Genomic DNA, 24,944 nt, shown 5'->3' with positions numbered 1-24,944 from the left:
ATGGTACAAAAAGGTGACACACATTATTGAGATAAATTAAGCTTGATTGATAGCAAATTGATGCAGCGTTCTACAGCAGAGGAAGGGATCACAACTTTTTATCTCTAGCAACCTTCACAGCAAGTAGTAGAAGTGGCCCTGAATCAACAAATTCCACTGAAACCATCCCAATCCCAACACTGGCTGGAAATGGGTTGAGGTTCATCCCCTATGGGTGAGAAGATGGATCCCCAGTTATATAGGATGGAACCAAGCAACGAAAATGGACTTACGTAGCTGTGACTTATCTCCTTTCTTCATAGATATGAAAACAGTACAAATTGCCAAGAGGGAGGCTCTCTGCCCTGTTCATTTCCCAGGTGTCTATATATCCCTGAAATGAGGCTAAGACTTACACTATCTAGCAGGGTCTATTTAACACAAAATCATACAAAATATGCCACTGGATATATCTGTTAACATGTTGCCATGATGCTGATAAGGACTCTAGAACCACTCCTGGTATGATGGCAAGCCCCATTCACTAATCATGTGTGAACCAATTACTTTGTACATTTTGAAAAATGCCCTCAGGCATAAACAGTGTTGATGCAGAACTTGCAATAGTCCAGTCTAGATACAGCTTGAAGCTGAGATTTGAATTTCAGCATGGCTTAACTTGTCACAAGAAATTCTCAATTTACTAGTAATATAACCTCACACTGCAGAAGACAGGTACAAACTTGTATGGGTATGATCTTAACTCAGACAGTGATGTCAGGCCTAGGGAAACAGACTGCAAGATCTTCTAACTAGAAATAGATGGTTCGCTTTTTGTTTCTGTAGACCACCTAAGGAGGAGGTAGCAGTCAAGCTACCTGTTGTAAAATTATTGAATGAAGTTGTCTATACAACTTCATTCTATACAACTAATTCTTAAGATTTCCATGATAATAATTTGAAGCCACATTCATCTGCTAACTGAGAATTTAGCAACAACATCCCTTCATTGTTTTCAGTAGGAAACAAGAAAAAATTATTTTGTACTCTGGGAACCATGAAGTTACCCTCCTCTTTGAAATATGTCACCCTCACAAGTTGGTTAACTCAAGGAACTAAACATAATACAGTGGGCCCTCGCCTTATGCGGGGATCCGTTCTGGATCCCTCCGCGTAAGGTGAATTCCGCCTATGCTCAAGCCCCATTGTAAACAATGGGACTCGTGCATGGCGGCACGGCGGTGCGCAATGGGCGCGTGCGCCCATGCAATTGAATGGGACGTGCCGCCCCTTCCACCCTGCGCGCGCCCCACAGCTTGAGCGCATATGCTCAAGCCGCGTAAAGCGCGCCCGCGTATGGCGTGGCACGCTGTATAGGAAAATGTTTGTTCCTACACTCTTGACTGCATTGCAACAATGTTTTTGGGACAATTATAGAGCGGAGAGCATGAAGTACACTGTGTAATCACTGTCACTCAATTTGGACCTACCTGCAATGATTTATTTTTTCTTTGTCACAAACTTGTGATGAAATTACATCTCATGAATGAGATTACTTCACTGGTGCAACAAGAAATGTTTTAATTATTTTAAAGTTAACTTCAAAGCACACTTAAGAGGCATTTTATCAAGTTTCATGCCATTTATCTCAATGGGTTTTACAAAAAGAGGTAAACAAAGGCAGGTAGCGATAAGTCGCTTTTTGAAACATTGTAATAACTACACATTAAATGCAGTGAGTAAATGAAGCAAATTATTTTTAAACTAATTGGTGAATCTCTGGCTCACCTCCACTTAGTTCTTTAGTATTGATACTGCTGCATCCCCTCACTTTCTCACCTGTAAACAGAAGAAAGAATGCTAGGGACTGCTTTATCCACTTCTTTGGATGTACCTGACAACAGCAAAAGGAAGATTGGAAGTTTAAAGAGCAGCTCCACTGCAGGGAAACCCAAGCAGCAGTAGATGCTAAGGGACTCCGGTTGATAGGAGGCTTACTGAGGCAACCTGGCTAGTACCTTCCTAAATTTTAGAGCCTGGCTTGGATCTATTCCAGTGGTTCTCAACCTTTGGGCCTCCAGATGTTTTGGACTCCAATTCCCAGAAGTCCCAGTTAGTATGCTCATTGTTCAAGAATTCTGGGAGTTGAAGTCTCAAATATCTAGAGAACCAAAGGTTGAGAATCACTGATCTATTCAATTTGTCTGTGCTTCAGCACAATGTATTCCTAGTCCACATTTTAAGCACAGCTAGCAAGAAATGGAAATCTTTCTTCCCAAAGTCATACTTTTAGGCAATTTGTGTAAATTGATCTCCATCTTTTCAGGCTTGGTTTAAAAACGGAAAGGGTATTAACAAAACTAATGGATAGTCTTATTCCCAAAAATATACAACACTTTTTCCAGCTATGGTTCCACTTTCTGCTTGCAAGCCCTCAGGAGCTCAACAGTAAGAAACAAGGAAGTCTGAAGACATAGCTAATGGCTTCTGAATATAGGATAGGTGCGAGAAGATTTCAACTGTCAGCACTACAGATTTTATTACTTCACCGTGGTTTTCTAATTTACACAAGATACAACCTTACCATGTTAAGCTAAGTATAATCTATATTGACACAACTCTTCATCTCAGAGCAGCTTTCTCTAAGGAAGGGAAATTCCTATGTGATTTCCCCTTCAGGCAGTTTATCACACCTGCTTAAATTCATATGGAGTATTTGCTTTCCATGTACCTCCAGATCATTTTTTCAAAGGCAAATGCTTCACAAATCCTTATCTTTTCAGTCTCAGAAACGCCTGTGATACATTGGAATCCAACTCTTTTTAAAGCAGAAGCAGCTAAAATTAACAATAATTAACAATATTTGTTAACAAAGATGAATACTTTGAGCCCACTTAGAACAGCAATCTGAAAAGAACTCAGTATGCACTTATGGCCTATGCTTTGTGGTAGAACTAAAATCATGACCCATTAATGCAATAGTGTCATCTTTCCAGGCAATACCACTATAAACTATTCCATGAAAGAGTTAATTCTTTAAAATAAAGTTATGAAAATTATAAAACTTACAGTTAATTTGACAATTTGCAAATGTCACACACTGTCGTCTCTTTACGAAAAAACCAACAGTCAGAAGGAGAAAGAGAAACTTAACCAATTAGTTATACTGGGCAGCTATTTTAAAAAACCTGCTGCTTAAGTATTTGAAGGTCTTCTGAAAGAAGGCAGGTTTGAACAACTAAACAGGAGAATAATGCAAGAGAAGGACATTTTTTTCCACCAGAGGCCTATATAAAATGCACTGACTGTAGAGGATGTAATCAGGCAATTCAATCCAAGAGCTTTTGCTGCTTCCAAATAAATTATGGTTACCTCACAGAGTAGAATGAAATAAATTTCAGTTTAATCCAAGGCTTTTTCATGACACTCTAAGTTCACAATGAAATGAAAAACTGGAAAATGACTAAACTAAAGCCATAATTTTCAGTGTTGCATGCAAAAGAAAAATGTCAATTTTAAAAATTATCCCTTTCTTAAAATCTTAAGCAGGCGTGCCCTGTGCTAACATGTTATACTAGTTTTTCTTAGTGTATGTAAAAGGAAGAAAGAAAACGTTGATAAATATCCATGAGATTTATTGAATATTTGCTGGAGTACAATCTGTGAAGAAGTATTGGTTTAATTCCTACAACCTCACTGACAGACATACTGAATGGTTTGCCAGCCTGGACTTGTTAGATATGAAAATATTAAGAACAGCATTTAGACAATGCCTAGTTTATTGGGGGGAAAGAAATTAAGCCTTTAGTCAGAGGCACCTTCCCTCTTTGAGGAGATTAATCAACACACTGCAGATGATTTTTATTGTCTCTTCAAAATTTGGTCTCATTAAAACTTGAAAATATTTCAAGTATTTTCTTGTGGAGTTTCAATACTAGACACCCTCTTGAAGGCGTCCTTACTGGTTTGGTGTATGTGTAACTGCTACCTATACTTTCATCCCAAGCAGTTTAATCTTCAGTTTTTGCCTCCATCTCCTCAGCATCATCATCTCCATCTACTTCAGCATTCTCACGTTCCAATCTTTCCAATTGTCTTGCAAGCTCAGTTTCATCAGTATCAGTAACCACCTTGGGCTGAAAAGTCGCAAAAAGAAAAACAATACTTTATTAAGTTTTACATGTGACCCCAAAACCATTTAAACAGGTGTACTTGCATCAAAAAATGGCTTTGTACAGGCATTTAACCACTGCGCCACGAGGGCTCCAGTTACATAAATCACTAGTTATATAAATAACTAAATGTTGATCCATGCCAGCCAAGTACATTTACTAGTAAGTGTATACAGGTTGAGCCTCCCTTATCCAAAATGCTTAGGACCAGAAGCGTTTTGGATTTTGATTTGCACATACATGAGATATCTTGGAGATGGGACCCAAGTCTAAACATGAAATCCATTTATGTTTTATATATACCTTATAAACATAGCCTGAAGGTAATTTTAAAAATAATTTTTAATAATTTTGTGGACAGAATAAAATTTGTGCACACTGAACCATCAGAACAGAGGCTGGATGGCCATCTGTCGGGGGTGTTCTGATTGTGTTTTGATTGTGTGTATGGCAGGGGGTTGTACTGGATGGCCACTGTGGTCTCTTCCCACTCTATGATTCTATAATTCTATGAGAAAGCAAAGGTGTCACTATCCTATGAGGAGAGTTTTGAACTATTTTGGATTTCAGAATTCCGGATAAGGGAGAGTTATCTTCTACAGTTATCAGCAGCAACTGGTAATCACAAGTGATTTTACTAAGAAAGAAAAGATTAGGTATCATGTCTATTTCCTCCAGCACATTTTCTGTCAAAGTTTCCAGTTCTGTTCTGGAACTCCGCTGGAGCAAGGAGTGCACTACCTACGTACCTAAATGGCTAAAACAGCAAGCTGAAATTAAATGGCCCCAGAGTCAGACAATTTATATTGCAAACCATTTTTGTTACATACTATTTCTTGGTCATCACAGCTCCAATTTAGCTGAATATTTGGGAGGGGGGATATGAGTGGAAATAGAAAAGGAAATTCTGACCTCTCATGTGCTTCACATAACTGTAATGCTTACTAATAAGGAGTGTAGATTTTCAAGGCAAAATGGCAATCCCTTAAGAGACAGGTTCTCAGCATCAAAGCTCACAGTAAACACTCAGATGGTGTTGAAAAGGAGTAGGAGGATATTAAGGATTACATCCAATGTCAAATGAACAGATTTCCACTTGCAGAATAGGATTTTCCCTTCCTCTCTTCTTGAGTGTGCCTCCAAATCTGCTCCGGAGGTTCCCCAGACTGCTGAAGCCAATATGGGGGACACATACAGGAGACTGGAGGAGGAAGAGGAACCTTTTTCATGGACAGTTGGGCATAGTTGGACACAACCCAATCCCCATAGTTTAGTGCACAACAAATCTTGAAATGTAGCGCTATTCAGTCAGGTGCTTATTTTCAATAAAAGCCTTACTAGCCCTGATCTGGATATTTCCAATACTGATACCTGTACTTTTTTTTGCCAGTTTTTATTTTCTTATCTCTCCCTCCTTCCTTCTTACACCCACTTCATTTTCTTCAACTGATTTTTTTCCTGCTGGTTGTCCTCAGAGCCTAAACTAGATCAGTCAGATCATTCATCCCTCACTTTGAAAACAACAACAATAACAACAATAAAAGTCTAAAACTCCTTTCCTGCAGTAAGAGTCTTGTGGGAAATACAAGAGAGCCAACCACAGGAAAGCCAGCATAGCATAGTGGTTTGAGCACTGGACTATGATTCTGGAGACCAGGGTTCAAATCCCTGCTCTGTCATGGAAATTCTGTGGGTGACCTTGGGCAAACTCCATTCTTTTAGCCTCACAGCGAGGCAAAGGCAAGCCCCTCTCTTAACAAATCTTGCCAAGAAAACCCATGACAAGTTCACCCTAGGGTTGCCTTAATTCAGCAATGACTTGAAGACACACAACAACAATAAGGAAACATAGGACATAGTTGCACATGTGAACACTGTACTGGAGACTCCTCATTTAGGAGAACAAAAATGCTTACCTCCATCTGCACATTGAAGACACCCCTCTTCTCTTCAATTTTTTCTTTAATGACAGCCATTGCTTGGCTGAGGACAGAAAGGCCTTCAGTTCTCTCCAGTGTTGTAGTGGTCATCACATACCGAGGAGGAGCTATCAAGTTTATCTACAAGAGGGGAAAGACAACATTACACTTACATTTAGAAATATGAAAGAAAAACAAGCTGTTGAATGGATTTGATTAAATCCCAAGCCACTGTAGGGAGCGATTACATTTATAGTATGTGCAGAAAATGCTACATGAAAATGCAACGTATACTATGCTATGACCTTAAAAAGAATTCCATATACTTAAATAAAAGCCAAATGGCAGAGTAACTTTAAAATTTGGCATCAAATACAAAATAGGAATTATAAAACAAAAATTGTCAAAGATATAAAAATATAACCAATTTATGACATTCTTCTAACAAACTAGCACAATAAAATTCTTTACTATTAAAACTTTACTATTAAAAATACTTTACTATTAAAATGCTTTTGCTATCTAGCTCTTATCTTAATAACAGGCAAAGCAAATTGTGCCACCATCTCAAAAATATATACTTTTTAAAGTATATATTTCGTACTGGATGAACAGTAGGAAAAGAGGCATGGAAAACTACATATGACCATGATGGCAAGACTGTTGTATGGATAAAGATGGAAGAATTCAGTATTAGCTACTGGGGGGGGATGGTTACTAAAACTGAATGAACTAGGAGAAATAGATAAATTAAAGAAAATTCATGACATTTCTAAAAGATTGGAAAGTTGATGGATTTTTTTGTGAAAAAAAGAACATAACATGATAACCATTGGTTTGGAGATTTTGCTAATTTGGGTTATCAGAAGTATACAATGTAGTTTTAGTGAGAGAGGTAAAGTTAAAGGGTAAATTCCAGCTAAATTGACTGTTTTCAAAGTTATAACCACATTCCTTCCCACATCATCTTAGCTGATCTATCCATTCAATTAATGTAGATGAGTAAGTAAAAAAGAAAAAAGATATTACCCAACTGTCCAATTTGATTAGGAAACTGGGAAAGTTATTTTCAAAGAATTCCAGAACACACGAACTTAAGAAATGCCACTTACTTTGATGGGCATGCTCTCTGTAGAACAGCTCAGACCAGCCCTCAGAGCTTCTTTCACTGCATCAATACCCTCATAGCCATAACAGGCAACTTCAATATCTAGAGGGAACAGGATTATAGATTATTAAAATACATACAAAATATTATGAAAAAGACTCTTAGTAATTAAAATTTCTGATCATTCCACCACATTGTAATTTAAAGTACACACAACCAGAAATGGACAAACATTCTAGCAACTTTTTAAAGTTCATTCTATGTTGTGTTATTTCTTCCCTTCAACATAGTACATGTGCATGGCAAGCCATGCTTGGTTCAGTATCTGCCTAATGGTGTCAAATGGAAAGTGACATGAAAACCTCCCCCAAAGCAAAAGGCATATACAAAAATCAGCCATCCTTGCGCCTTCCTTACATTTCTTTACATAGCTCCTTAAATGTTTTACTTCCAGAAATAATAAATAATAAAATTAAAATAAAACTTTTATTTATACCTCAAAATTGTAATACATGCAGTTAAAACAATCAAAGTGGCTTACAACAGTTAAAATAGTACATTCATATATACAAATTATCCCCCCCCCAAAAAAAAACAATATATGATTTAAAATTACATAACAATTAAAAACCAATAACCGTGGCAAAGTCATCACATATATGTGGTGGAATCACTACATGGCCCAGTAATTTATTCTAGAAAAGCCTGCTGGAAGAGATCCATCTTGACAGCTGTCTAAGTTAGTGATTTGACGGATCTCGTCTGGCAGGCCATTCCACAGGCTGGGAGTGGTTGCACAGAAGGTCCCTCTGGGAAGTCATAGTCAGTCTGGTTTTTATAGGTTGCAATAAATTCTTCCCAGAGGACCTGAGAGTACAGGGCGGATTATATGGAAGTAGGTGATCCCTTAGATAAGCTGGGACCAAGCCATGTAGGGCTTTTAAGGTAATAGCCAACAACTTGTACTGTGCCCGAAAACTAATAGGGAGCCAGTGGAATTACTATAGTATTGGTGTTACATGGCCACTCCTGGATGTTCCAGTGCTGGATCAACCTGGCCACCATATTCTGTACCAGTTGAAGTTTTTGGGCTAGGCACAGGGGTAGCCCCATGTAGAGCGCATTGCAAAAATCAAGTCTTGAAGTTACCAGTGTGTGTACTACAGTTTCGAGGTCCCCCGGTTCCAGAAAAGGGCGCAGCTGATGTACCAGCTAAAGCTAGTAACAGGTGCTCTTGACCGTCACATTCACCTGATTTCTCATATGAAGCAACGAATCAAGAAGCACTCCCAGACTGCGAACACAGTCCTTTGAGGAGAATGTGAATCCCTCTAGGACTGGAGGTTGCAACCCGATACCTGGTTTGGCCCCCCCGACTGTGATTACCTCTGTTTTGTCTGGATTCAGCTTGAGCTTGTTTCCCCTCATCCAGTCTGACAGTATAACAGCTTTATCTAACCAGAGCCACATACTGGGTAGATTTCTAGCCTTTGTCACTTCAATCACCTAGTCCCTTTCCACCATCCCAACCTGCACCATTGTCTTCTTTCATCTATCCTTTCTCTGGGTGTTTTCTGTATTTTTATTTTCTGAGGCCACCAGAATCAGCTGTTTCCTTCTCTCTAGCTCTAAGGCACTCTTGTGTTCCCCTGTTTATGACAATTGCATCTAATCTGCTACCTGCTAGAAGACCAGACACTGGGAACAATGTCCTGTCAAGTTGTCAAGGTTTACAGAGTGGTAAGGAAAACTGACCCTTTCTAATGAGGTCCTGCAAGTTTTTTTTTTTGACTCCCCATTTTCTCTCTAACTAGGAAAGGTGGCTTAAAACAAGTTATGCAGGGCAGGCAGGGAAGAGAAAAATGAGAAAGAGAATACTGGTATCTGTTTCTGCTTAAAAATCTTATGGGTTAACAGCAATTCTTTATATACATGAAATTCTTGAATTAGTCACACTTTGTTTTAGAAGATTAAGATTTATCATGGAGGTTGTAACACATGGCAGCAGTGCCTTACACATTCGAAAAGAAAAAAAGATTTCAGCTAACATGGTGTACTGGTCTGAGTGGTGGACTAGGACTCCAGGAAGCCAGGGTTCAAATTTCAGGCTCAGTCATAGAATCCTACTGGATGACTCTCTCAGCATCATATGAAGCCGCTGGGTGAGATAATACGGAGTCATGGTGCTGGGTGTTATCAGTACGCTGATAACACCCAAATCTATTTCTCTGTATCTCGTTCATTGGCCTCGAATTCCGATGGCATCTCTTCTCTCAATGAATGTCTTCAGGTGGTAATGGGATGGATGAGGAAAAACAGATTGAAACTGAATCCAGACAAGACGGAGGTGCTCATGGTAGCGGCCCCGAAACCAAGAATTGGGTTGCAACCTCCAGTCCTGGATGGGGTCACACTCTCCTCCAGCGACTGTGTTCGCAGTCTGGGGGTGCTCCTTGACTCGTCGCTCCTGATGACAAATCAGGTAAATGCGACGGTCAGGAGTGCCTGTTATCAGCTTCGGCTGATATGCCAGCTGCGCCCTTTTCTGGAAGTAAGGGATCTTGAGACGGTTGTACACGCGCTGGTAACCTCACGCCTTGACTTCTGTAATGCACTCTACATGGGGCTACCCCTGTGTTTGACTCGGAAATTACAGCTGGTTCAAAATATGGCAGCCAGGCTTGTCTCAGGAACAGAGGGCGTTCTCTGCTGTCGCCCCCAAACCCTGGAACGACCTGCCGGATGAGATCCGTCAGATAACATCATTAGACAGCTTTAAAAAAGCGGTCAAGACGGATCTCTTCCGGCAGGCCTTTCCAGATTAACCATCCCGGCCCAGGTTCCCTGATTCCCTCATTCCTCCCGTGGCCCCATCTTAGTGATGGTTGAGGATCAACAGAGGGTTATCAGGGTTTTTAGTTTTTAATTGTTGTTTTTATGCATTGATATTGTGTTTTAATATGTTATACTGTTTAATACTGTCTTAAGGGGGGAGGGATAAAGTGTTTTTAATTGTCATATTTTATATTTTACTGTTGTTAACCGCCCGGATTGGTTTGCCAGAGGGCGGTATACAAATAAATATTATTATTATTATCATCATCATCATCATCATCATCATCATCATCAGACAAAAGCAATGGCAAACCAGCTTTGAACAAATTTTGCCAAGAAAATGCAGTGTAAGTTTTGCCTTATAGTTGCTTCCAGTGACAAATGGACTTGAATGCACACAAGGACATTGGCTGCTGTTCAAATCTCTGGAGGTGTCAGTATATACATATATAAAACAAATAAAGCAGCCCACATACATACTAATGCCCCAGAATCAAGAAAAATTTTTTAAAAGGAAATATTGTAATCAAGGCCCATTCTGCACGGGCACCCTAGTATGTGCCGAGCATGTACTAGGGTTAGAAAGGGGCGTCCTTTCCGGACGCCCCTAACCCTAGTATGTGCTCAGCGCGTACAAAATGGCGGCGCCCATTTTACATGGGCGCACAGCACTAATGATGCTACAAGTGCACCATTGGCACCTTGCAGTGTCACTAGCGCGCCGCAAGAAGCTGCATTTTGCAGCTTCTCTTTGCTACGCGGAGGAGTCGTGCCTGGAGAAAAGAAGGTTAAGAGGTGATATGATAGCGCTATTTAAATATTTGAAGGGATGTCATATTGAGGAGGGAACAAGCTTGTTTTCTTCTGCTCCAGAGAACAGGACCCGGAACAATGGATGCAAGCTACAGGAAAAGAGATTCCACCTGAACATTAGGAGGAACTTCCTGACAGTAAGGGCTGTTCGACAGTGGAATGCACTCCCTTGGAGGGTGATAGAGTCTCCTTCCTTGGAGGTCTTTAAACAGAGGCTGGATGGCCATCTGTCAGGGATGCTTTGATTTGGATTTCCTGCATGGCAGGGGGTTAGACTGGATGGCCCTAGTGGTCTCTTCCAACTCTATGATTCTATGAGTTTGGCCGCTGAGGCTCCTCCACGCAGCAAATTAATGGTGCTTTTCAGAGCGCCCTTTTGGGCAGTCTGTAAAGTGCCCAAGTTAAGATGAGATAATAAAGCTTGAGCATTTTGTTTTAACCTGATGAGTCCTCAAACATTCCTCAGCACCACTAACTGATTAAACAGCAGACATGCCACCTACACTTTTGTGATTCATAACATGCAGGTGGTATTTGCCATGGTCTCAACTGATCTTACATATGACACAATTACTCCTAGCACTAATCTATTTCTTACAAAACAAGGTTTCGGGAACCCTCATCTTTCTCTAAAAGCAAGAATAGTTAAATCCAGACATAGGTTGCTCCAATAACTCATAAACACAAATGCTTAAGGCAAGGAATGCAAAGCTTCACATAATTGTACAAGAAACCAGTCTAACAGCTTACGTTTCTGGCCTCATCCGGCAATTGTAGAACAAATACTCTCTGAGTATTTGTAGAACATCTGGAATCAAAACTGATCCAACTTTAACACACTTAAATAATAGATCACCCAGGCTTCCCTGTTCCACCCTGTAGATATTCCTTCTCTGTATGTTCATCAATTAAGATGTTGTTTCTGCTTTACAGCAGCCCAAAGATTTTTTTAAAATGATGTATATTACAGACTATCTAAAGGATAACAATGTCATACTGTTTTTTCAAAAATATAATTAGACCCAAGAATGTAAAAACACAGGTGAGCAGATGCAACATCAAAAATATTAAGAAAAACAGCTAAAGTCCCCATGTCTCTGAAAATCGAATGTTTATTATCATCAAACACAATTATTCCAAAAGACAGAAGATTCTCTGTTTTCTAGAAGTCTAACTCATAGACCAATTAGATTTCTTCCACCTCAATTTACTGAGGAGGATATTATTTTTCCCACCTTCAACAACTATTCTGAAAATTTCAGCTCTGACATATACATCCAAAGAAACATTTCCTAATCAGGAGACATACTGGCCGAAACCTAGAGCAGACTAATGGACAGAGTAGAGTAATGACTCAGCAGGCAGAACTATGCTACACCTCTCCACTCAACACTTGCCCGACTCACCATTTAGCCGCTGCAGCCTGTGCTCAGCCATGAAGTGGCAAGTGGAAAAGGGTCTGGCTATGTTTACATAGTTAGAGGCTCCTCTGAGCCCTTTCTCCACTAGCAATGGTGGGGAGGGTCTTCAATGGACTAAATGGTGAGCCAGGAGGGAGCTTTATACATTGCAGATGGTGCAAGAAAACACCAACCTCCAAAACAACAACACATACACAAGCGTAAGGTGGACATGGACCTGTGTATTGCTAACAAGATGTTAGCCACTGAGTTCAGATGTCACAGTAAGCCAGAAGCCTTCAGTGTTTGGGCTTTGGGGAAAGAGATAGTATGCTAGTCCACACTGCTCTGTTGCTCCTGCTGCAAACAGGAGTAGCTAAAAAAACAACAACAAAACAACAAAAAAACAAAAACAAAAACCCACAGATCTTGTATCTGTGCCTTGTTTCTAATATCTGAACCCAAGTGTTCTGGCTGGCAAGCTAAGGTTTTGTGTGTCAGGGTGCCAAGTTTGAATGCCACCAAACAAGCAACTCACATTGAGAAAATCTGTAGATAGTGAGAGTGATCAGGCAGCACAAACAGCAATATATATTTTTCTAAATAAAGGGCTATTTTAAAGTACAGCAGCTTATTGTGGCATTTGAACATGCCTGCTATTTCCAAATTACAGATCACAGGTTAGCAATTGAGTAGATATCAATGTAATCTACATCAACTTCAGATTTATCTTATAGCAAAGTATTACTTTTTCATCAGGGGTGTGTTCTTGGACTCATGATATAAAGCAGGAGGACCTACTTCTATAGGGAACCAGGTTCTGCCAGAACCGAAGTTGCCACAAAATCAGCAATTCTCCTTATTGGACCACCAAATATAAGAGTGGTTTAAACCATAAAACACTAGAATGTACTTTTTCCAGTAAAGAGAAATGTGCAGATGTTCTCCAGAGGGACCAGAAGAGGCAGCAGCTGCTGAATCCAAAGGACTTTAGTTAGTTTGATGTCCCTCTGTATCACCTGCTGTTTAAGCCAACAGAGTAAACCCCGCCCTTCCAGATGATACCACTTCTCACTATCTAAGCCTACCTACCCCTTTCACCCACCAACTGGACCCACCAAGAGTCCTGCTTCTTCATCAACCTTCTAAACAGGCAAAATAAACCTCTTTCTATAATAATGACAAGATTTGAGCTTCTTCCTCCTTCTGAACAAGCAAATAAAACTTCCTCCTAGCACTAACCCCCCTCAAAACCCCCAAAGTATTTCTTTTTACAAAAAATATTTCTTAATAATTCATTAAAGTTATTTTATCCATTCATACATGGAAGGATGTTCTCCACAAAACTATAATGAACTCATTGTAAATAAACAGGCTGACTTCTTCAGCCAGTTCAGTTTTTTTGAGATTCACCTGCTCGAATTTTGACTGCTTGTGGAGTCAGTCGCCTATTGATATTGTCAATTAATACACGCTTCTCATCTTCTGTCAAATCCAATCCATCAAGGATTGAGGGATCCCTAGGTTTAAAAAAAAGAGTTAGTAACCAGCATTTAGTAAGGCATGCAATAGGGAAAAAAGGAGCAATATTATATGATTTTCTACAAGTTGGAGTAGTTATAGCCTGTAAAGGAATGATGAAATATTTAACTATGGTAATGAGCCAGGGAGCAGGACTATGCATTGCTTGGTTCTCTTTGTACATACAAACTCCCCATTACTGCTGTTAACAATGGTATGATATCACATCTGTTCTGGCTAACCCAGTTTTAGCAGAGGCACAAGACACAAACTATCTCTTAGTTAACATGGACAAATGAAGTAGAGGGAAGAATTTGTGCAGGAGGACTGCATCAAACTGCTCTCTGGTTTCTTAACTACACTTAATAGTGTCACAAATGCAGCAGTCTTATGTCAGTCACTCAAGCTGTAATTTAAATATGAAGCTAATCACTGAACAGAAATCTACTCTGGAGCAAGCTACTCAACACTGCGTTATTGTCAGACAAGAAGATCTTAGATGCCACTGCAGTCAGATTTTTACCCATGATAAATCTGGCCAAGGCTTAGTTCTCACTGAGATACCACACCCACATTGAGGGCTGAGATGTCCCACTGAACATCAAAATGACCAAACAACAACAACAAACAAATCAAAACTCTCCCAAAAATCACTTCAAGTAACCTGAAGGAAACTGATTCTTCCCTTGCCTTCTCACCAATACGCTTTTATATAGAGGAACATGTATTAGTTGCAATGAGCAAGAAAAAAGTGAATATTTAAGATAATAAACTCTTTCTTTAAAAGCGTATTAAAATCTACACATTAACAATAGGCAGCTATTTGTCAGTGAGGGTCAGGAAAATAGAAGATTCTTTGGCTTTGATTTAGTTGCCTTTCTGTGGAGGAAAGGCTTCTTCAGAAGGAAGGAGACCCTTTTATTCACAGAAGAGACTAAGGTCCAAGAGAGGCAGGCATCAGTTCATCCTGCAAGTTCCAAATACCACTTCCCTTATCTTTGCTTTTCAGCAATTGAGAAATACTGTCACTTACCCCCTCCAGTCTGAAGCATAGCAAAAGGATCTAAACTATTGCATTTCATAAATTATATTTATGTGTAAAGAAAAAGTCCAACCCACTAAAACCTTTGAAAAGAAGGTGTAACTAAGTCAGAAAAGCACACTTACGAAACTGCATGTTTGAAGGCATCATATGCACCATATCCGGGCCTTTTGTATTTGTCATCAAACACCCAAGCTGTTCTCTGAAAAAGGCTCTCCAGCTGTTCATCCTTTGTATATTCTAAAACCTCGGCAACATGGCGGAGAATGCTGTAAACCTAGGTAGAAATGGCAAAAAAGGCTAGTAAGAATGCAATTAGGATATTACTAACTACAACACAAGGAATTCTAATGACGGACACAGATATGAACAGATAAAGGCTTATAATTCCCTGTACACTGCACACATCAAGACACCATTTGTTAAATATTGCATGTATGTCACAATATACAAATAAGAATCAGTACTACTATTTATTCATGTGTTTCACTCTATTTTTGCATCAGTCATGTGCAGATGAAACTTGTGATGGCCTTGTATTCTTCCATGTTGCCTTTATCCACTATCTTGTTATGAAAGATGCAACAGATACAATAATTCAGAAGAAGCTTTTTGTTTCAAGGGACCACCTTTTCTGGAATCAGGTGGTAAAATTTAAGAATGGTCTGCTAGTTGAATTTGTTTTTCATATGAATTTTGAAAGTTTTGCTCTCTTGCTTTCACTGTCACAAACATCTATCTATTTGCAAGAGACTAACCATACTTTTTCACAGATCAGTTGATACATAGACAAAAGGCAGATAAAATACAGGCAAAAGGAAACAACTGATTAAGATTCTGTGACCAAAGCCAAAGGAAAACTGCATGCAACTTTACTACAAAATCTTCTAATGCACAAAATGCTTCAGAAGCATGAAATCACTATATGAAAAGAGTGTAGTACTACATACCATGTAACAGCCATAATATTAACTACACTACATTAGCACAATACACTGTAACTTTACTAGCTTCCTTAATTTTAATCATGCAGCTATGGACTGAAGTAGGTGTTTTACTTATGCTGATCACTGTGCCATGAACAGCAATCATCATTTCTATATAACCATCATTGCATCTGTGAATTGCAGTGTGATAATATACCGTTGGTACAAACCCACAGCTTTAGGCTTCTGCAATAGGTTACCTTCTTTGTGGTAAAATTAAAAAGACCAAAGTTATCACAAATCACTCACACACAGAACTGTTATTATCACTGTAAAGAAAGATCATATTTTCTTTAAATATTTTAGTTGTCTTCTCTGGGTCCAAACAGACAGGCCAAAATAAAGCCGCTTCGGGTCCCTTTGGAGGTATGCTGTTTAAATGATGCATGCATCCTAAGAGGCCAGAAGCCGCACCAAAGCCATGCTCCAGTCCTAAGGACAGGAGTGCAGCTTTGGTGCCACTTCTGGCCTTTCAAGATGCATGTGTCATTTAAACAGCATATCTCCAAAGGGACCTGAAGCAGCTTTATTTTGGCCTGTCTGTTTGGGCCCTTTATTTATTATTTGGTGTATTTAACAGACTGTTCTTCAGGGTCCATCTGCTGGCTACAATAAACTATACCAATTAACGATTCAAGATCATAAAATGTGTGATTTGTGTATTTTATATTTAATTGTCTTGCTTCCTTAATTTGCAAAGGCCAGGAACTGACTGGAATTTTAAGAAGTTTTTTTTTTTTTAGAATCTTTCCGAAAAGCCAATGAAGAAAAGGGCCATACTTATCTCCCTCAACCTAAAGTTTCAGATTCACAGCAGAAGAAGCCTTGTCCCTAGTACTTATCAACCTCATAGTCTGTTCTTGATAAAGAAAGAACAAACCTGCCAAAGACAACTGCAGAACTCTCACAGGCTGCAGACTCAGGGGCAAAACAGACGGCCCCAAAGGAGCGGCCTGCTGCCCCCCCCCCCCGAGTGCCAGATCAGGGCCACGGCAACTGTTCCTTTTAGAGCTGGCAAAAAGGCATTCTTGCTGTGGCAGAGGCACTTTTCGGCAATCCTTTCACCATGCATTGTATAAACACTGCGCCAAAGTAGCGCCATGGTGCCACCTACCATGCGGTTGGGGGCAGTGTAATGCTGGTGTGGGGGCATCGTCATCCAAACACCACGCCCCCACACCAGCACTTCAAGCCGGTCTGTACAGCCCCTTAGTTTGCAATTGCAAAGCATTAATTCAGACTATTGCATAAGTGGCATCATGAGACATTCTGCAACAACTTTGAACATACTTGCACATTTAATGAAATTTATTCCCACTTCAATGTTTCACAAACCAAATGAACATTAGCCAACAAAATGGAAACTTACAGTTTTTGATTTGGTGAATTTGTCCTCACATTTAATTGCCTCCTCTGGAGAAACTCTTCTTTTTGACAAATCGATATAACCTAATACAAAATGAACACATTTTAGAGTCAATATGACTCTTCAACTCTCTTGCCTCCACATTTATGAAAAATGCCAGGTTCATCCATATAGTACACTAAAAACATCTGCAATTCCAAAAAGAAAGTGACAAACCATCTATGTTTTAGAACAGTTTTCTCTTTGCTTTCCACTCTATTGTCTTCATATACAAGACATAAAATTATGTCTTGTATATGTGAACAGAAAATAATAATGTATAAACTTAGGTATGGTTTCACAGACAGGCATCCAGAACTTTACTAATTTGATGCCTAGTGGCTCCTCTTTCCACTACAGCCCCTAAGCCTTCCAAAGCTGCTACTGATGAATGAGGAGGCCATCGGGATGTTGTGTGCTTGGGCACAAGGAGCTGAAAAAGACAGGGAATAGGGGAGATTTTAGTGGGACTGGCTTGTGTACAGGAAAGTAGTTTTTGTTCATTTAAAGTAAATCTGGATCCAACTTTGAGAATTCAAAATGGGATTGTGTATTATAAAACTCAACTTACCTTTCTCTTTATCCACCCTTATGACAACAACACACTCATTTCTGCCGATTCGGATAAGTTTGTTTATAGAACGGATACGTCTCCTGGACAGCTCACTGAGTAGAATCATGCCCTCAATATTGTTATATTCCAGAAGGCTAACATAAGCTCCCATTTCTGCAATGGACCGGACGTTGACCATGACCACATCTTCTACTTCTGGAAATTTATGCTGGTAAAATCTACAACTTAGTCCAGGCATCCTGCAGTATTGTGATACAGAAACAAAAAGGCATTGATGTTTATAATAGCCACAAGACTAAAACATGAAACAAGTTGTTGTTGTGTGCCTTCAAGTCTTTTCTGACTTATAGCTACCATATCACAGGGTTTTCTTGGTAAATGTCTTCAGAGGAGGTTTGCCATTGCCATCCTCTGAGGCTGAGAAAGTATGAATTGTCCAAGGTCGCTCAGCCAAGCCAGGATTCAAACCCTGGTCTCCAGAGTCAGTCTAACACTCAAACTGCTATACCATGCTGGCTCTCTCATGAAACAAATTACTGTGAAGAAAACAATTTTAGATTCAGAAATGGTGTATTTTGCTTCAGTACATGTGATGAAAGAAAGGCAAAAGAAGCAGATGGTAAATAATTCCCTGTCACTTGGTACTTCCTGCTAGGGAAATCTGGTCCAGTGTCATGACCAAAAGTGCAAGCTGGGAAATCTTACTTCATGTATAAACTCACTGAACAGCCTTAACTAAACTAGCCATCTTGGCCTCAGGCCCAAATCTGCAAAACAAAACTAAACAAAACAATTACCTACTTTATGCAGCTGAGGAAAGAACTTCATAATATGTACATGTTACATTTTGAATGACACCAACAATGGATGCTTCTCAGTATCAGTCGGAGACAAATTATTCTCTGCAAACTTACCTGGTCACTAGAAATTCAAGCCACTCCATGGAGAGCTTACTGTCTTACCAGTTTCCCTTTACTAGCATCCAAAGCCTGTGGGGCTGGAAATGCTCAGAGTGGCATTTTGGCATTGCATTCTAGTTAGTCCCAACCCATAAGTATCATTCTCACTGAGACCCCAGAACCTAAAATATATTTTAAACAAAAGACACCTTATCACTTTGGTGGCATTAAATGCTGCAGACCAAAAGTAAATTCCACACCCTCCTGTCCTTATTTAAAGAAACTACAGCCATGATGCAATAGCACCACTTGTGGGATGTAAATCTCTTCCAGTGTAAACTGTGCCAGTGATCCATGAGGTAAAGGCTGCTCCTTCTCCAGGTGTGCATGAACTCCCAGGGCAGTTATGACAGCAGCTAATGATAGATCACAAGAGTTCACCTAGATGTTGTCTGGTTACCCCTACACACATGGGAGGAAGGAGCAGTCTTTCTCTGAAAACTATAGAGGCTGCTTTTCTTCTTTGGGTGTGGAAGGGCAGCTGGACAGGGCCCAAGTAGACTCCTGTGATAAATCAGTGCATAGAGGGAAGAGCTGCACTTGGGAGCCATCTGGTAAAAGTGGTATACATGGAAGCGCTGGATGTCTCCTTCCACAATACTTAATAAAGTACTTATACTATTATAACAGGGGCGGGGATTACTCCATGCTTAAGATATGATATCCCTGTTTAAATATTTGAAGGGATGTCATATTGAGGAGGGAGCAAGCTTGTTTTTCTGCTGCTCCAGAGACTAGGACCCAGAGCAATGGATGCAAGCTGCAGGAAAAGAGATTCCACCTCAACATTAGGAGGAACTTCCTGAAAATAAGGGCTGTCCAACAGTGGAACACACTCCCTCGGAGTGTGGTGGAGTCTCCTTCTTTGGTGGTCTTTAAGCAGAGGCTGGATGGCCATTTGCCGGGGATGCTTTGATTGAGAGTTGCTGCATGGCAGGGGATTGGACAGGATGGCCCTTGCGGTATCTTCCAACTCTACGATTCTATGATAAGTCGCCAACAGAATTCTGTCTTGTGATTACAACCACTGAAGATTTAAACTTAGACAAATGATGTATTATTTCTTCACATATTTGGAAGCTAACATAAAAATAGATTAATGGACTACAGGAGGGGAAAGTACCCAAATCTTTCATAGAATAAAAATATGCAATGCGAAGGACTGTATGTGTATGTGTGTGTATTCAGGAAAGAAAGAGGTATTGCAAACATATGATGGATGATTGAGTGCACCAGAGAATTCCAGAAGAAAATTAGCATGCCCAAAGCATTGACTGCATAGATCACGGAAACTATGGAATGGCCTTTTAAAAATGGGTATATCATTACATTTGATTGTCCTGGTGCATTACCTGTACTCAAGATAAGAGGCTATTGTTAAAACAGAATATGGAGAAACATAATGATTCCCAACTGGAAAAGGGGTCAGCCAAGGTTGCATTCTATCACCTTATTTGTTCAACTTGTACGCAGAAATTCTCATATGAAGACCAGGTTTCCACTCGAAGGGAGAAGGAGTAAAGATCAATAGAAGGAATATCAACAATCTAAGATATGTGTATGACACTGTACTAATAGCAGAAAACAACAAAAACTTGGAATAATTACTAAAGTCAAAGAAAAAAGTGCTGGCAGGTTTAATGCTGAACATTAAGAAAACAAAAATAAAGACTAAGGAGGACTTGAATAGGTTCCATATATAGATAAAGAGAAAATTGAAATAGTTAAAAATTTCCCATACCTTGGATCAATCTCGGATCAGATTGCAGTCAAGAAATCAGAAGACGGCTGAAGGTGCATCTACACTGTAGCAACAATACAGTTTAACTTCACTTTAAGTGCTATAGCTCCATCCTATGGAAACCTGGGATTTGTAGTTTTACAAGCACATTAGTCTTCTCTGCCAAAGAGTGCTAATGTCTCCCCAAACTACAAATCCCAGGTTTCTGTGGCATGGAGCCACGGCAGCTAAAGTGGTGTTGAACTGCATTATTTCTATGGTGTAGATATACACAAGGAGTGGAAAAGGCAGCTATGAAAGAACTAGAAAGAACCTAAAATGCCAAGATATAAAAGTGAACACTAAAGTTAGGCTCATCTAAGCCATTGTATTTCCTATCACCATGTACAGATGTGAGAGTTGGATGGTGGAGGTTGATAGAAAATCAGCTCATCAGAGATGTGGTGCTAGAGAAAAGTGCTGATAGTACAACGGATGGCCAAAAAGACAAACAAATGGGTCCTAGAACAGATTAAGCTTGGAGATGACAAAACTGAGGCTGCCGTACTTTGGCCACTGGGAAGCCATGATTCACTAGAAACAGCAATGATGCAGTAGAAAGAGAAGAGGACGGCATACCATACTCAGGCAAGGAGGCCATGGACCTGAGCCTACAGGACCTGAAATTGAGGACAGGTTGAGGACAGGGAGTCTTGGAAGTGGCTCATTCATTGGGCCACCATGAGTCAAAGTCGACTCGGAGGCAGTTAACAATAATAGAAGGAGAATTTTAAAAATATCTTAAGAACTGTAAAAAACATTTAACAATTATTCTGACTGACAGATCAATAGCTTTTATATTTTATTTAAAATCTCTACCCCACAATTTCAAAATAAAAAAACACCAAAGCAAGATACAAAGTTAAATTTAAAAATGCTGCAGGGAAGAGAGCGCAGGAAGTTCCCATCTAGCGACAATGCTCCATCATTTCCTCTCTGCCCTAGGATTCTGTATTTTGAGTGTAATTTTTAATCCTATGGTTCTTTGTTCTTGTCTTTAGAAAAACTGTGAGGAACAGTACCTTTGCTCCAATACCAAAAGGTACCAAAAATGGTTATAAATAATCCCAGCAAAGGCAGATTATTTTCATGGGACTCAGGTGACTACTTTTATGAAGTGAGCTGACACTGAATAATTTTATGAAGGGAGTGGACATTGAGATTATGACAACAGAAGCAGGTTCCCCAACTTTCCACTCCTTGTAGTGCTGCTATTCCACTTTGACTGCTCTGGCTGCCTCCTGTTGCATTCTGGGGTTTGTAGTTAAGTGAGGCCTAAAAGCTCTCTGGCTGAGAATTCTAAATGGCCCTCTTTAAACTGCAAATCCCAGAATGCAACAGGAGGAGGCAGCCAGGGCAGTTAAAGTGAGACCAGTGTAATGTGGTAATCTAAAGAATCTCAAAGGTGCCACAAGACCTCTCTACAGACTAACATGGCTATATCTTTGAAATCTACTCTAGTTATGAGGAGCGCAGTGGCATGAGTGTTGGACTATGACTCTGCAGACCAGGGTTCAAATCCCTACTCTGCCATGGAAACACACTGAGGTGACCTTGGGCAAGTCACTCTCTCTCAGCCTCAGAGGCAGGCCATGGCAAACCCCTCTCTGAACAAATCTTGCCAAGGGAACTCCATGATAGGCTAACCCCTCCATTTACGACTCAGAGCAGCATACACTTGTCCCTCCACATTTGCTAGGGTTAGGCTCACAGGACCCCTGTGGATGTGGAAGAACCGCAAATAACAAAACCCCTTATGTTTTTACCTGAGAGGACACCTCCTCAGGAATCTCTAGGTCCTCCAGTGCAACTCTGGGGGCAACCCCTGACAGACATCGACCAGAGAATTGTGCTGGAAGAGCAACAAATGCCTAGCGGAGTGTTCTCTCTAGGAAACTCTAGGTACTTTGGTGCAATTTTGGCTAAAGGTGACCAGAGAGTTGCGCTGGGGGACCTAGATATTCCTAGAGAGAACATGTTAATAAAACCCATGAATCATGAAGTCTGCCAAAGTGAAAGCTGTGACTGTGGAGGGAGGCGTGTACAGGGCCTGGGTTCCTGTGGCGCAGTGGTTAAATGCCCGCACTGCAGCCACTCACAAACCACAAGGCTGTGGGTTCCATCCCAGCCTTGGCTCAGCCTGGCCTCCTTCCACAGGTGGCTAAAACGAGTGGCCAGGTTCCTGGGGGCAAGTGGCTTGCATGTTGTAAGCCACCTGGAGCATTGGTTATGACCCTTTGCTCCTCTAAGACTCCAGCTCCCAGAATTCCTGAACAAGGAGCATAATGGCTGGGGCTTCTGGGAACGGAAGTCCAAAACACCTGGAAGCCCAAAGGACGAGAGCTACTGGATTAGAGTGGTGTGAAGCGGAATAACGTAAAGGCAGCTGCTGTCGCTGTCGCTGCTGGGCTCCCTCTCCGCCCAGGGAAGGGAAGGGAAGGGAAGGGAAGGGGCCTACCAGGCGCGTCCTCCGTTCGGGGACTGCCTCCTGGAGGAGCGCCGCTCCCTCGCTGCTCCCGGGGCAGACATGGCGAGGATGAGGGCAGGCACATCCAGGAGGAGGAGGGCGAGGAGCCCGGCCGCTCCCGAAGCGCCAAAGGCGGGTCTCTGTGACAAAACACCGCCATGGCAGCAGGGGCGGCTTTTGTGACCTAAAGGGAGGCAGAGGCAGAGGCAGCCCCCGCCGCCCCCTCTCCCCTGCTCCCAGGCCGGCCTCGCCATGGAGCCCTCCTTCCCCGCTTTACCTGTCCGCTCCACAGGCCCCAAAGGCTTCGCTCCGCGACGGGCTCTCGGCCGACGGCTACGGCCCGCTTCTGCTTCCCAAAGCGTGTATTCCGCCCCGCCTCTTCCGCTTGCACTATGCGCCGGAAGCACTTGCAAACAGTTCGGGGGCAGAGGCCCATGGCGCTCTCTCGGGGCCGCTCTAGCCTCCTCCAGCTCTATGGTAGAAAAGACAATCTACAGATATATATGTGTGTGTGTGTGTGTGTGTATACACACAGACACAGACACACACATCTATTTATACAAAACATATTAATAAATGAATTAAACAATTTCTACATCTATATGTATAATATATACAATATAGCTTTATTCTTCCACTTTTACTGCTATGGCTGCCACCTGCAGCAGAATACACACACACACACACACACACACTATAATATACTTAAAACATGTATTATTAACACAAACATATATAAGCTGCTCTGAGAGCCTTAGGCCTTTAGGGCTGAAAGGTGGGGCATAAATACCATAAATAAATAACTATAAATAAATATGCATTATATGAATGTTATACACACACACACATACATATATATACACAAAACTACATAATTAATATAGCTCTATTCCACTTTTACTGCTATGGTTGTTGCCTATGGAATACATACACACACTATAATATAATTAAAATATATATTATGTACACATATATATGCATTATATGTATGTTTGTAATACACACACATATATACAAAACTACATATAATATATAGTACAGCTCTATTCTTCCACTTTTACTGCTATGGCTGCCACCTGCAGCAGAATACACACACACACAATATAATTAAAACAATTTCTACATACGTGTGTGTGTGTGTGTGTGTGTGTGTATATATATAATACACACACATGCATAATACACACACATACATATTTATGTTGTTAGCTGCCCTCAAGTCAATCCCGACCCCTATGGCAACTCTGCAGATGAGACCCCTCCAAGAAGACCCCTGTCCTCCACTGCTCTTCTTAATAGAGTCCCTCCACTGAACATGCGGCCTCCCTCTCTTTCTACTCCCCTCCACTTTCCTAGCATTCTTGTTTTTTCAAGCGATTCATGCCTTCTCATGATGTGTCCAAAGTATGACAGTCTAGTTTTGTCACCTTGGCTTCTAGGGATATTTCTTGCTTGATCTGATCCAGGACCCATTTGTTTCTCCTTTTGGTTATCCATGGGATCCTCAGCACTCTCCTCTAGCACCACACACATCTCAAATGAATTGATTTACTTCCTGTCTTCTTTCTTAACCGCCCAGCTCTCACATCCATATGTGGTAATGTCTTGTATAATTTTTTCATGCTGAGTTGTATATCTTTGCATTTTATAATATACAATATATAGCTCCGTCATTCTTCCACTTTTACTGCCACAGCTGCAGCCTGTGGGATTGTGGGGTGTGTAGTTTAGGGAAGGCCAGTGTGGCAGTGATTTGAGTGTTGGGCCACGAATCTGGAGACCAGGGTTCGAAGCCTAGCTCTTTTAGGGAACTTTACTGGTGCCGCTTCCTGTCCAGTTTAACAGCTTTCCCACACAGGGATAAGAAAAGTAGAGAAAAATAATGATAATTACGTGAAACTACTTGGAGTCTTACAGATATCCCCCCAAGTCCTGGTTGCAGATTTATTCAGAAAGTAATGGATTGGCTAGAAACTTAAGCATA

The 24,944-nt window shown here is 40.7% G+C and overlaps 1 protein-coding gene across 1 annotated transcript; it reads right to left on the bottom strand.

Moving 5' to 3' along the window:
* Window positions 1-3,597: 3,597 nt before the first annotated feature.
* On the bottom strand, window positions 3,598-23,395 carry EIF2S1 (eukaryotic translation initiation factor 2 subunit alpha). Its single transcript, XM_089521697.1, has 8 exons — window positions 23,238-23,395; window positions 17,752-17,993; window positions 17,145-17,224; window positions 14,915-15,066; window positions 13,640-13,746; window positions 7,183-7,280; window positions 6,068-6,211; window positions 3,598-4,115 (listed from the first exon to the last, which is right to left on the bottom strand). Exons 2-8 carry the CDS (start codon window positions 17,990-17,992, stop codon window positions 3,990-3,992), a joined length of 948 nt encoding a protein of 315 aa, XP_089377823.1. The 5' UTR covers window position 17,993; window positions 23,238-23,395; the 3' UTR covers window positions 3,598-3,989.
* Between the last annotated feature and the right edge of the window lie 1,549 nt (window positions 23,396-24,944).

Source organism: Sceloporus occidentalis, unplaced genomic scaffold, assembly GCF_023333645.1.
Source record: "Sceloporus occidentalis isolate IW3139 unplaced genomic scaffold, rSceOcc1.0.p SCAF_4, whole genome shotgun sequence".
NCBI classification, from domain to species: Eukaryota; Metazoa; Chordata; class Lepidosauria; order Squamata; family Phrynosomatidae; genus Sceloporus; species Sceloporus occidentalis.
Note: the sequence above shows the minus strand (reverse complement) of the source record. Positions and strands in the feature narration are given on the sequence as shown.

What these genes read in the sequence shown, in the direction of transcription:
- EIF2S1 (XM_089521697.1), bottom strand. Translation starts at nt 17,992, where the DNA reads ATGCCTGGACTAAGTTGTAGATTTTACCAGCATAAATTTCCAGAAGTA. An exon ending in AGCAGTCAAAATTCGAGCAG is followed by an intron (nt 7,281 to 13,639) that starts GTGAATCTCAAA and finishes TGTTCCCTCTAG; the next exon opens with ATATTGAAGTTGCCTGTTAT. An exon ending in TCTTCAATGTGCAGATGGAG is followed by an intron (nt 4,116 to 6,067) that starts GTAAGCATTTTT and finishes GCGACTTTTCAG; the next exon opens with CCCAAGGTGGTTACTGATAC.